Genomic DNA, 14,335 nt, shown 5'->3' with positions numbered 1-14,335 from the left:
CACCTATTTTATTTTCATGCCTTTAGTACTGTATCACCTCACCATTGAAGATTGTCATTGAAGTTTCTTTTAAAAATAGAAAAGGCGACTGGCAGCATCTTGGATAATGTGTTTTGGCATCAGGGTTTCCTTGAGGTTTTTAAGTCTGTTGTACCAAGACTTAGTAAAGAAAGAAAATGATCTTTGTGTGTGAGATAGAGTTAATAAAATTGTATTTTTTTGGTACTTAACACAAGACTGAGTTATTTCACTATACTTTGTCAGGTAATCTCTGTGTTCTCCTTTGCACTTCAGAGCAGACACATTCCTTTTTTTTTCTGTACTGTTTTCTCTTCTCTTTTCTCCCTAAAACTCACAGTAATCTCATATTAACTCTTTTTAAAAAAAAAAAAAAAAAAACGTAGTTTCACTTTTGTTGCCTAGGCTGGAGTGCAGTGGTGTGATCTCAACTAATTGCAACCTCCACCTCCTGGGTTCAAGTGATTCTCCTGCCTCAGCCTTCCAAGAAGCTGAGATTATACGCACCCACCTCTATGCCTTACTCATTTTTTGTATTTTTAGTAGAGATGGGGTTTCATCATGTTGGCCAGGCTGGTCTCGAACTCCTGACATCAGGTGATACGTGTGCCTTGGCCTCCCAAAGTGCTGGAACTACAGGCGTGAGGCACTGCACCTGGCCTCATATCAACTCTTAATGCCTTTGGTACTTTCTTTCTTTCTTTTGAAATTTTCTTTTTCTTTTGACCTACTAGTGTATTTTCATAGACATTACACTTTTTGGTTCGATTCCATTCAGGTTTTTTTTTTTTTTTTTTTTTTTGCTTATTTCTTTGATGGTATCTTTTTATTTCCATTAATTCTAGGCATTACCCAAAGTTTTGTTTTAGGTTACTATCCCTTTTCCTCTCAGTCATTCTTCATAAATATCAGATGTATGTTTATCTGCTTGAATTCTTATTTAAAATATCTAAACTTGACATCTTCCTTTTCCTATTTCTGACATGTATTTTTACATATTTACTTAGATATGCCTCCATCTTTTAAACATTTCATAAAGTACTTCTGCTTTCCTGTTCTTCCCAGTCTCTTCTACTCATTTGTTTGCCACCAGTGGCAGCATCACTTATCTTCATGAACTTGTCTTTATCTGTAAATCATTACTGACTGAATATTTTATTTTTTACTGTTAATAACATTATATCACCAGAGGATTACTGTTATTTTCAATGAGTTCTGCTTTGTTCATATATAATATGGTCATATCTTGATGATTTCCCTGCATAAATAAACATATTGATAGCTGCTGTTTCTGAGATATAATCACTAGAATTGAGAGTGAGAAAGACATCATTTTTCCCTCTTTTACATCCTAGTAAATACTACGTAAATTTTCCCAAGAGCTTCATGTTATTGGGAATGTCCCCTTAGGTGCCTCAAAGGAAATTAAAACAAACATCTCCCTTCTTTTTGTAACATGTTATTTTAAAATACTTCTCTTTTGATACAAATATCTTTGCTTCTGTGTTTTCTGTATCGATTTAATATGTGAATGATACATTAGAAGTGTATTTAACCATATTTTAGTTTAAATCTTTCGTTATTAAAATCTTTGCATTATTTTATCTAACTCTGACTAAATAAACATTTTACTTGAGTAAGGTAATTTTTTTTTCAGTTTTATTATTATATACTTTATTGGTGTTGAAGCTAAAAATTGTTTGAACTTGATTTTTTGCTCACACTTTCATTGGAGAGCGATTTTCCTTCTAAGGAATTAAAGTGATGTAACTTTTTCCCTCAGATTCTCCTGAGAATGACATCCCTATGGACATTACCACGGCAGAACCACAGGTTTCCGAGGCAGTATATGACTGTGTTATTTGTGGACAAAGTGGCCCCTCCTCTGAGGACCGACCTACTGGATTAGTTGTACTGTTACAAGCATCTTCAGGTAAAATCAAAGTAATTTTTTGATGGGAACATTTTAGAGCCAAAGTGTATATAACAGATTAATAAATATATTAAATGAAAATTATCTTTGTTTACATATAACTAGGCAAGGGTCAATTTAGATCATTGACAGCAAGGATCAGTTTAGATCTAAATGGCAAAGATTCTTTATCTGGTTATATCTTAGTTTCCTGGTCATGAGTGTTAGAAGAAATTCTTAAGAGAGAGATCTTGCTATATGGTTACACAGTTTTTTCTTTAAGATGTGATGGTATATTAGCAATGCTATGATGGTATATTAGCAATGCTAGGTGGTCAATAACTGCATTCAGTTTTCTTGGTAATTATAATTGTTCTGGCCTGATGCGATGGCTCATGCCTGTAATCCCAGCACTTTGGGAGGCTAAGGAGGGCAGATCACCTGAGGTCAGGAGTTCAATACCAGCCTGCCCAACATGGCGAGACCCCATCTCCACTAAAAATCCAAAAAATTGGCCTGGTGTGGTGGTAGGCGCCTGTAATCCCAGCTACTCAAAAAAAAAAAAAAAAAAAAAAAAAAAAGTTCTAAAATCTGGAAAATCCCTAGGCCCATAAATATTGTCAGTTTTTAATTACACTAGGCATATTTAGACAGCTCTGCCTTTATTTCTTCAAACAGTCTCTGAATTGGTATGTTTACCAGTCTATGTTTTTAAACTGTTTTAAAAGTTTAAAGGATTTGTCTGAATTCTGTCCATTGTCTTACAAACTGAAGTATTTTTGAGGGTAGTGATAATTCTTACACAATCTAGTTGCAATGAATGTAATCCTTTTCCAACAGGAGTATGTGTAAAATAAAGAGAAAGTAAAACTCTTACATATTTCTCTAGAGAATTTTTTTTCCAGAGTGTTAACTCTGTGAATTAGTATGGTAAAGTGGAAAGAGTTACGTATTAGAAATATCCCTGCATTCAAATATGATATTGCTTTACTTACTCTGGACAAATTTGATGTTTTCTTTTATGTAGAGAGTTAATATTGACATTCTAGGATTTTTGTGTTGGTTAAGTAATGTAATATAAGCAAAAATAATCTAATGTGGTGCCTAGTAAATTAGTTTCTTTTGTTACTCTTCTTGCCCAAAAGGAATTGATCTGGGAAACCCTGATTTAGTGGGACATTGAAGGAGAGTTGTCAAAATCAGAAATGCTTATTGAAAATGAAATGTGTGAAAGTATTAATTACTTTTACAGCTACTTTTCCTTTCTACTGCTCTTAGGAAAACAGTTTATTAGATTATTGTCACTTAACTTTTAACTTTGTGACCAAATACTATATATTTATCAACTTAATTTGTTTTGTTCGTTAATTTATTTCATAGATATTTATTGACCACCTAGGTGCCAGGCACGGTTCCAGTAAGAAACGAAACAAAATCCCTGCCCCAGTGAAACTTGTGTTCTTGTTTTAAGCTTTTGTTTGTTCATTATTTTATATTTTTAAGTTTATTTGCTGTTATTTTTTAAAATCCCTTTTAAACAATTTTATACACTAGCTAGATCAGCAAATATTAGACAATTCTACGGTATTGTAGGTGCCTTATCCCTTAGAGATAGCAGGAAAAGAATAAGAAACTAACGTTGCCAGGATGCAGTGGTTCATGCCTGTAATTCTAGCACTTTGGGAAGCCAAGGCGGGAGGATTGCCTGAGTTTAGGAGCTCAGGCTGGGCAACACAGTAAGACCCTGTCTCTACAAAAAATAAAATTAGACAGGTGTGGTGACGTGCCCGTGGTCCCAGCTACTCAGGAGACCAAGGTGGGAGGATTGCCTGAGCTCAGGAGATTGAGGCTGCAGTGAGCTGAGATTGCACCACTGCATTCTAGCCTGGGTGATAGAGTGAAACCCTGTGTTAAAAAAAAATTAAAAAAGAAAAGGTGACATTAAAGAGTATTAAATCTCAGAATGATTTTAGTATAATAGGTGAATTCTCTAGCTGTTTCCTTCTTTACCATCTTAGCCTTATCCTTCCATTGATACTTTCCCCCTTTTACCCCTCTTTTCTTTGGGCTTCTTTATTTTGATTCATTTCTAATCTTTTCTTTTTAGATTTGATTATGGAAAATTTTAACAATATACTAAAGAAATGAGCAAAGTGAACCCCTATGTTCCCATCTATCTTCAACAGTGATTAATTTCTGGCTAATCTCATTTCATTTGTTTCCTCCTTATTAGAATTATTTTGAAGCAGATTGCAGACATATAATTTCATCTGTAAAAATGTCAGTGTTTCTGTTATAAAGAAAGGTCATATTTTTTCAACATAATCACCGTCACTCCTAAATTATTCAATATCATCAAACATCCAGTCAGTGTTTAAAATTCCCCCATTGTCTCTATTTATTTATTTATTTTGCTTTATTTATTTATTTATGGTTGTAGTATACCTTCGTGGTCTTTTAATTAATAGATTCATTTTCCCTCTATCTTTACCCCCTTCTCCCATCACTTTACTTTTTTAAAGAAATTGGATCATTGAAAACCAGTTTTGATTTTTTCTGAATGTCTCTGTGATGTTTAACATATTCCTTTGTTCCCTGTTTTCTCTCTGTGATATTAATAGCAAATGATGATTGCCACCTAAATCCATCGGTTTATCAGAGATTTCAAATATCTTTCATGTTTTTTTTTGTTGTTGTTATTAGCTGACATATACTTCAATAAAAGAAATTTCACTTCATCACCTTTTTTTTTTTTTTTTTTTTGTTATTCTGAGAACAGATTGCATAGGAAAGTCAGGATAAACACAGTATTCTTTCCCTTTATTTACAGGTGCTTAAAATGTTGAGATAGTGGGGTTTTAAAAATCATTTTCTAAAGATAATTAATTAGTACTTTTAGGTATCATTAATGAGCTCTGTAATCATTATGAACTCTATTCATAACTCTACTCTCTTGTTGATGCTCGGGTTCTTCCATCTTTGTTCACTGAGAGCATATTCAAATTGTCTTCTGAGTTCTTTTGACACAAGCCTCGAATAGTAAGTAGCCTTGAGTCTTTCTACATTTTTTGGTGTGGCAAGTTACAGTAAATTTATACATTTCCTGCCCTGAAATCAGTCATCTTTCAAAGAAGCATTAATTCCTTTTTAGTGGGAAATGGTATTTAGAGACAAAAATCTGGAGGCTAGGTGTGCTTATTGTTCTAGATCTTCTCAGTGTTCACTGATTCTTTATTGGCCTGTTCTTCAAATCATGTATTAAAGAAAAGTCCCATACTTTTATCTCTTAATTTTTCTATTTGATTTGTGCTAAATTACAGTCTTTTGATTAGGAACCCTTCAAAACACTGCTCAAATTAAGGGCCTTTAAAGTACATTTATCTACATAGAAGGTTTTCATTTATGTCCCATCTCACTACTGCTCAAAATGCCTGTTGTAAACATTACTAATTTGGGTATCTTCAGTTCTCCATAGGAGAATAATATAATACTATATAGTCTTTTCATTTTACTAATCCCTACAGTCTTTGCAAAGCTTCAGAAAGTCCAAAGTTAAAGTTTTCATAGCACTTCAAAAAACATATGTAATAAAAAGAAAGTAAATCTGGAAAGAACTACATATCTAGATTTGTAAACCAAATAATAATGTTCTTGTTTGTGGAAGAATGTAGGCACTGAGATAAAAACATGAAGAGAAGTGGGATGGAGCTGTAATGGAGCAGTTTTTGTATATTTCTGAAATGAAGTAGGTATGAATTTAAATTTGATTGTTACAAAGTGAAGTATTCTAATCCCCAGGGTAAACACTATAAAAAAAAGTTAAACACACACACACACACACACACACACACACAAGTAAAGAGAAGAGAATCAACATGTTATACCAGAAAATTCAATTAATTACAAAAGAAGGCAGTAATAGATCAGTTAAAGAACAAATAGAAAACAAATAGCAAAATAGAAGAGTTAAATTTTTTAGTAATTACTTGAAATATAAATGCATTAAACTGTGCAGGTGTAGAAGGCAGAGGTTGACAGAATGAATTTTAAAAAATGTGATTCTGCAAGAGATTCACTTTAGATCCAGAGACACAAATAAGTTGAAAGGGAAAGGATGGGAAGAGATTCCATGCAAATAGTAACCAAAAGAGAGATGGAGTGGTTGTACTATGAGACAAAATAAATTGTAAGTTAAGAATTGTACAAGAGACAAAGAAGGAGATTATATGTTGATAAACAGGCCAATCCATCACGAAGATATTATAAACATATATGATGCAAACAACAGAGCTTCCAGATGTGTAAAGCAAAAATAGACAGAATTGAAGGGGGAAATAGATACTTCTAAAATAATAATTTGAGACTTTGATTGATAGGACAACTAGACAGAAGATCAGAAAGGAAACTGAATACTTGAGCAACACTGTAAAACAACTAGACCTAACAGACTTACATAGAACACTCCACCCAATAACAGTGGAATATATATTTTTCTCAATGGCATATGGAACATTATCCTAGGTAGACCATATGTTAGGCCACAAAACAAACCTCAGTAAAATTTTAAAAGATTGAAATTATTCAAAAAAATCTTCTGTGGCCATAGTGAAATGAAACTAGCTAAGAATAACAGAAGGAAACCTGGGAAATTCACAAGTAAGTAGAAATTAAACAACACACTCTTGCCAAACAACCAGTGGGCCAAAGGAGAAATTATAAATGAAATTAGAAAATACTTTGAGGTGAAGGAAAATGAAAATACAACATACCGAAACCTTTAGGATGCAGTGAAAATGGGGAAATTTACGGCTGTAAATGCATACATTAAAAAAGATTCAAATAACTAAAATCAGAAATGATTGTTGCCTTTACTACGGACCTCATGGAAACAAAAAGTATTATAGGAGAATGTTATGATCAATTTATGCCAAAAAATTAGATGACCTGGATTAAATGAATGACTTCCTAGAAATATACAAACTACCAAATAGATCCAAGAAGTAATAAAACATTTGAACATATTTATAACAAATAAAAAGATTGACTTAGTAATTTTTTGAAAATCTGACAATGAAAAGCCCAGGACCAGATGGCTTCACTGGTGAATTCTATCAAATGCTATAATCGAGAGAGTTGTTAGGAAAGCCCCACACTCCAAAATCTGATTATGAGTCCTTTATTGCTGGCGACTGAGAGTCAGCTCACGCTCAAAATCTCTTGGCCCCAAGGAAGGGGATTCATTCCTTTTTATATCTTGCTTAAGACAGGGGAGGGGGAGCTAGCTGAAGTGGAATTTTACAGAAGCAGAACAAGCAAGTTAGGGGTGGAGGCTGGTAACCAGGAGGCAGGAGGCTCCCATGATTATTGATTAACTAAGGAGGGTATACACAAGCGGTTCCCATGATTGCTGATTACCAAGGAGGGACATTTGGTACTTTCCATACAATCAGTCAAGAGGATATTCACAATAGCAAGTGGGCTTCTCAAGCAAGATATGGTTACAACGGTTATATGTTTCTGTAGCTCTAAGTACAACATGATCCAGCACAGGAGCATGACCCAATATACACTCAAAGGAGAAATGGTGGGAGGGGTGAGGCGGAGGTTAAAATGGAGTCTGTCTGACTCAGCAAAATGGAGTCTGTCTGGCTAACACAGGGTAGGTTAGCACACAGTCATTTAAAGAATTAACACCAGTGCTTCTCAAATTTGTCCAAAAAATAAAGAAGAGTAAACACTTCCTGTAAGGCTAGCATTCTATGTGGCTAGCTTTGATACCAAAGCCAGATAAAGATAACACAGGAGAACAGTAGACCAATATTCCTTATGAATATACATGCAAAAATTCTCAACAAAATTCTAGCAAACTGAATGCAGCAGCATATTAAGAGGATTCTGCATCGTGGTAATTATATTTTAGCTGGTGGCATCTACCAGCTTTTGTCTCTTATTTCTGTTGCTGTTATAAATCCCTCCAAAACCTTGGGCCCACAGTGATATACCTAATATTATTCCTTTTTCTAAGAGAAGCTCTTCTGATGCACATATCATGATATTTTGTCTGTAAATACTTTAGAATATATCTCCTAAGAATAAGGATATTCTTTTTAAAAATTTTTTTTGTTTTTTGGTTTTTTTGAGACAGAGTCTCTCTCTGTTGCTCAGGCTGGAGTGCAATGGCACAATCTCAGCTCACTGCAACCCCCACCTCCTGGGTTCAAGTGATTCTCATGCCTCAGCCTCTCGAGTAGCTGGGATTACAGGTGTGCACCACCACATGCAGCTAATTTTTGTATTTTTAGTAGAGATGGGGTTTTGTCATGTTGGCCAGGCTGGTCTTGAACTCCTGGCTTCAAGTGATCCACCTACCTTGGTCTCCCAAAGTGCTGGGTTTACTGGCGTGAGGCACCACACCCAGCCCAAGAATATTCTTTTACATAACAGTGGTACCGTTATCATTCCTAAGAAATGCAACATTAGTAACATCAAATATTGTTTATATTCAGATTCTCTCTGTTGTCCCTGCAATATTTTTTGTGTTTCTTATTTACTTGATAAATAAAAATTGTATATATTTATGGGGTATGTAATTGTGATATTATATTTTGATATGTATACATTGTGGAATGATTAAGTCAAGCTAATTAACATATACACCACTTTACCATTAGTCAAGTTGATTAGCATACACACATATACACTTATATTATTTTTTTGTGGTGAGAGTCAGTAATATTTTTATAGCAGATATTTCTTGATCCACGATTGAATAAAAGATCATGCATTGCTTTTCATTGTCATTTCTTGTTAGTCTCCTGTAATTTAGAATGGTTTCGCTAGTCCCTTTTTAAAGTTTCAGAGTCCAGATTAGTTATTCCATAGAATATCTCCAAGTCTGGATTTGTGTGATTATTTCCTTGTTATTAGATTGAAGTTAAACATTTTTGGCAAGGGTATTATACAGGTGATGTTCCTTCCCACAGCATCACATTAGGAGGTTCACTGTGCCAGTGTGTCCTGTTATTGTTGATGCCAACCAAGTTTGATCACTTGGGTAAGCTAGGAGGTAATCTGCAGGATGATACATTAAGACTCTATTCACCCGTATACTCTTTTATTGGATTTTCCTTGCCCAGGTCAATGAATGTATTGTCTTATCTATTACTGTTACTATTCTTTTTAATACTCAACTTTTCTCAGATTTTACCAGTCAGAACTCCAGGTCTTTATAAATCTGCCTCCTCAATGTTTGAACACTTCTTTGCTCTTTTTATCACACATCCTTACGGGCTCACCTTGTACTCTTCCCCAACCCTGGACTCAGTGCTTTCTCCAGGGATCTCCTCTTCCTTTTAATGAGAAATAGTGTATTTAGAAAGAGCTTGTGAATACTGGAGAGTTACAGATTCTAGGCTTTTTCAGTGGACAGATTTAGGAAGCCATCCATCCATCATGAGTTTATTATCATACCGTTTCTTTTCTTTCTTTTCCTTTTACTTTTTTTTTATTATTATACTTTAAGTTCTCAGATATATGTGCAGATCATGCAGATTTGCTACATAGTTATACACATACCATGGTGGTTTGCTCCATCCATACCCTCATTATCTACATTAGGTGTTTCTCCTAATGTTATCCCTCCCCAATTCCCCTACCCCCTGCTATCCTTCCCCTGTTCCCCTGACCACCTGACAGGCCCTGGTATGTGGTGTTCCCCTCCCTGTGTCCATGTGTTCTCATTGTTTAACACCCACTTATGAGTGAGAACATGCAGTGTTTGGTTTTCTGTTCTTGTGTCAGTTTGCTCAGAATGATGGTTTCTAGCTTTGTCCATGTCACTGCAAAGGACATGAACTCATCCTTTTATGTGGCTGCATAGTATTCTATGGTGTATATGTGCCACATTTTTCTTATCTGGTCTATCATTGATGGGCACTTGGGTTGGTTCCAAGTCTTTGCTATTGCAAACAGTGCTGCAGTAAACATACGTGGGCATGTCTCTTTATAATGGAATGTTTTATAATCCTTTGGGTATATACCCAGTAATGGGATTGCTGGGTCCAATGGTATTTCTGTTTCTAGGTCACTGAGGAATCACCACACTGTCTTCCACAATGGTTGAAGTAATTTAATTTACACTCAAACCAACAATGTAAAAGCATTCCTATTTCTCCACGTCCTCTCCAGCGTCTGTTGTCTCCTGCTTTTTTAATGGTCACCATTCTAACTGGTGTGAGATGGTATCTCAATTTGGTTTTGATTTGCATTTCTCTAATGACCAGTGATGATGAGCTTTTTTCATGTGTTTGTTGGCTGCATAAATGTCTTCTTTTGAGAAGTGTCTGGTCATATCCTTTGCCTATTTTTTGATGGGGATTTTTTTTTTTTTTTTGTATGTTGTTTAAGTTCTTTGTAGATCCTGGTTATTAGCCCTTCGTCAGATGGGTAGATTACAAATTTTTTTTCCCATTCTGTTGGTTGCTGGTTCGCTCTAATAGTTTATTTTGCTGTGCAGAAGCTCTTAAGATTAATTAGATCCCATTTGTCTGTTTTGGGTTTTGTTGCCATTGCTTTTGGTGTTTTAGTCATAAAGTCCTTGCCTATGCCTATGTCCTGAATGGTATTGCTATGTTTTCTTCTAGGGTTTTAATGGTGTTAGGTCTTATGTTTAAATCTTTAGTCCATCTGGAGTTAATTTTTGTATAAGGTGTAAGGAAGGGATGCAGCTTTCTGCACATAGCCAGTTTTTCTAACACCATTTATTAAATAGGGAATCCTTTCCCCATTGCTTGTTTTTGTCACGTTTGTCAAAGATCAGATGGTTGTAGATGTGTGGCATTGCTTCCAAGGCCTCTGTTCTGTTCCATTGGTCTATATCTCTGTTTTGGTACCAGTACCATGCTGTTTTGATTACTGTAGCTTTGTTGTATAGTTTGAAGTCAGGTAACGTGGTGCTTCCAGCTTTGTTTCTTTTACTTATGATTGTCTTGGCTATGTGGGCTCTCTTTTGGTTCCATATGAAGTTTGAGGTGGTGTTTTCCAATTCTGTGAAGAAAGTCAGTGGTAGTGTGGTGGGGATAGCATTGAATCTATACATTGCTTCGGGCAGTATGGCCATTTTGATGATGGCCATACTTCCTCGAGCAGTGGTTTGTAGTTCTCCTTGAAGAGGCCCTTCACATCCCTTGTTAGTTGTATTCCTAGGTATTTTATTCTCTTTGTAGCTGTTGTGAATGGGAGTTCACTCATGATTTGGCTCTCTGTTTGTCTGTCTGTTATTGGTGTATAGGAATGCTTGTGATTTCTGCACATTGATTTTGTATCCTGAGACTTTGCTGAAGTGTTCAGTGTTATTTTTTAAAGTAAATATTGGCATACTTGAAGCTTTATTTAGCCTGTAAAAGAAAACTAGAATACCACTTTCTTTGAGGGAGTCTTTAAAAATATTTTAATAGTGAAAAAGTTCGAGTAGCTTGTGGTAAATAACTCAGCTTTTCTTGGAGTTAGAGGTCTATGGCATTGTTTTTTTGATTAATGAGCTTTTATTTGTTGTTAATGTAGTTTTAGGGCAGTGCCGTGATAATGTTGAGCCAAAAAAATTGCCGATCACTGAAGAGGAGCAGATTTACCCTTGGGATACATGTGCAGCTGTTCATGACGTGAGGCTTTCGTTATTACAGCGTTATTTTAAGGATGTAAGTACTCTTTATAAAATAATACTTTTGTCTACCGAGTTGATGGTTATTTCGCTCCATAATTTTATATGTTATCCTTCTACCAAAATAGCATTCTGATGTTAAATTTGAAAGTTTATTAGAGAAAAATTAATATGTGGATAGAAAGAAATAGAAACCTGTTAATAAACATTTCAGGTAATAAATGCGATACCTTTGTTTTAAATGTTGTTTATTATGTGATATACACATTCTATTAAGTGGAATGATGAGTATAGCAGGTCCTTGAATAACAATGTTTCGTTCAACGTTGTTTTGTTACAATGTTGATGAGACAAAAATCAGTTTCCCACAGGGGCCACTGTCAATATGGAGTTTGTGGGTTCTCCCCATGTCTGTGTGGGTTTTGTCTGGGTATTCCAGTTCCTCCTACTTTCTGAAAATATGCTGCACATTAGGTTAACTCGCATGTCTAAATTGTTCTGGTCTGAGTGAGTATGGGTGTGGGTATGAGTGCATCCTGTCATGGGATCATGTTCTGCCCAGGGTCGATTCCTGCTTTATGCTCTGAGATGCAGGAATTGGCTCCAGCCACCTATGACTGTGAACTGGAATAAGTAGGTTGGAAAATGAATGAAATAATAGAAACATATTATTGTAACATAAAAATTTATAAAGTATATGATAATCATACAGCTGCATAATAGTGTGGCATGAAAGGGCTCAGTGAGCCTGCATACTTGTTATTGTTTCTTTTTTTTTAATTGCATGGTAATAAGAAGTGCTCCTTAATGATTTTCACTTTGCAAACATTTATTCCTTAATTTAACCTATCACCACTACTACTGACAGCACTCATTGATTTGTCAAAAGTTGGGTAGATCATTATTTTACTTGTTTTTATTAACTTTTCTAAATGTATACACACTCCACATTTATTTCAGTGTTTTATGTTAAAAATGTTTTGGGTCTTTAGAAGTTTTGATGATGTTTTTGTAATAAGAAATATACTATAGGAATGTAACTCTTTTTTATATCAATTAGCCTATGGTTAAATTAGTTTTGTTCCACATCATTTGCTTAAAGTCACATTTTCCAAGAACCCATTGATAAGGTTAAGTGAGGACTTAATGTATTAACTTTATAGAAACTTTTACTATGGTAGGAATATTGCACAAAGATTTTTGCCCCCCTTTTACTTTCATTTAAAGATATGTGATAAAATTTCATTATGATACTTTTAAAATGTAAAATAAGGATGGATTTGATTCATATCTGCTCTGACTTCTTATAAACTTTGTAGAGATTTTTCATTATTTTGCATTTAGGGGCTCTGGCACTCATAAGTATCTCAAGATAAACTTTAGTAGCAGCAGCAATGTTAATGTCTTTTTAAAATTTCTGTATTCATTCCTTTTGATGTTTCCTGAGTGGATTATCAAATGGGGTTTCCTTTCTCCTGTTTTTTAAATCTGCTGTGTCTTGAATTAAATAATATCAGCTTAAAATATAAAATAAAACATTATTTTTAGTTAACTATATGAGATGATTATCTTGATTGATTTCCAAATAGAACTTTTTTCTTGCCCATAAATTCATTGATTTAAGTGCAAGAAGTAAGTGGAAGACAGAATACATAATCAGAATAAATAAGAACTAAGCTAGTGATGATAAGAGCCAGAGTAGAGTCAGCTTCTTTAATATGCTAGGCTGACAAGAAGGTTTCTAGTGGCTTCTACAAGAGCTGATGGACCTACAATGAGGTGTCGTGTAGAGTAGAAAGTGTCCTAGACCAGAAAAACTGGGGTTTGCTCCTGATTCTGCCATTTCTGAGCAATGTGAGCTTGGCCAAATCCCTTAAGCAGTCTGAGACTCAATTTCCTCATCTGTAAAATAGGGCTGATAATGATCTTTCATACAGTAATCTCCAGGTTAGATTTCACTCTGCATACAATATAGGTCAATATAAATGTAAAGTGACGTTTAAGTATTCAAGCTATCCCAATTAGGAAGGCTAGGTTAGGCCTTATAGGCAGTTTGGGTTAGGTAATAAGGTCATGATTCCATATATTTTCAGTGACTTTAAAATGAAATTGTGGTTATTTTGTAGCAGTCTCTGTATGTGCATGTGTATAAATACATGTATGTGTGCACACATATTTTTACACTTTTTTCTTTATTGCTTCTTTGGATATTTTACAGGATACATATATTACTTTATTAATCAGAGACCAATAAATATTTTCTTTTCAAGGAAAATTGGGAAAGTATACTAAGTTCTACTTTTGCAGAAATTTGCTACCACCTTATTTAGAATTTATTTTCTTGTTATAATGACACAGGATTCTTTTGGTGCCGCTTCAGCAGGTGGAAACCTCTGTGGCTGGTGGTGCCTCTGCCTGGACTTTACTTTGGCCTCACTTTTTTTTTTTTTTACTTTTTGCCTCACTTTACTTTGGACTCACTCTACCCAGGCTGGCTCTCCGATTGCGCTTGGCTCACTCCCAGCCCATATCCTGCAGCCACTGCAGCTTCATACTCTGCCTGTGGTGGTGCCAGTTGTGCTGCAAGCAGCTTCCATGGCTGGGTGCTAGTATTCAAATGAGGGGGGATGCAGTGTCGCCAGAAAACTTGGAGACACCAGCAACCACAGACCCCAATGGGGTGTCACAACTTCTGCTTGGGCAGTGCCGAGGTCTGGGCTCCCAGAAGGGTCACAGCTCTTCAGTCC

General features: G+C 35.2%; 1 protein-coding gene across 11 annotated transcripts in view; it reads left to right on the top strand.

Moving 5' to 3' along the window:
* Window positions 1-14,335, top strand: part of UBR3 (ubiquitin protein ligase E3 component n-recognin 3) — a 257,591-nt gene that overhangs the window by 156,874 nt on the left and 86,382 nt on the right. For all 11 annotated transcript variants that reach the window (XM_032293027.1, XM_032293018.1, XM_032293016.1 and 8 more), the window contains 2 exons: window positions 1,802-1,951; window positions 11,492-11,625. In XM_032293027.1, the coding sequence (XP_032148918.1) occupies window positions 1,802-1,951; window positions 11,492-11,625 (284 nt within the window). The remainder of the gene's footprint in view (window positions 1-1,801; window positions 1,952-11,491; window positions 11,626-14,335) is intronic.

The sequence above is a fragment of the Sapajus apella genome, unplaced genomic scaffold, assembly GCF_009761245.1.
Source record: "Sapajus apella isolate SASKATOON/1434 unplaced genomic scaffold, GSC_monkey_1.0 scaffold28, whole genome shotgun sequence".
Lineage (NCBI taxonomy): Eukaryota > Metazoa > Chordata > Mammalia > Primates > Cebidae > Sapajus > Sapajus apella.
This window is presented reverse-complemented; position numbering and strand designations above follow the sequence as displayed.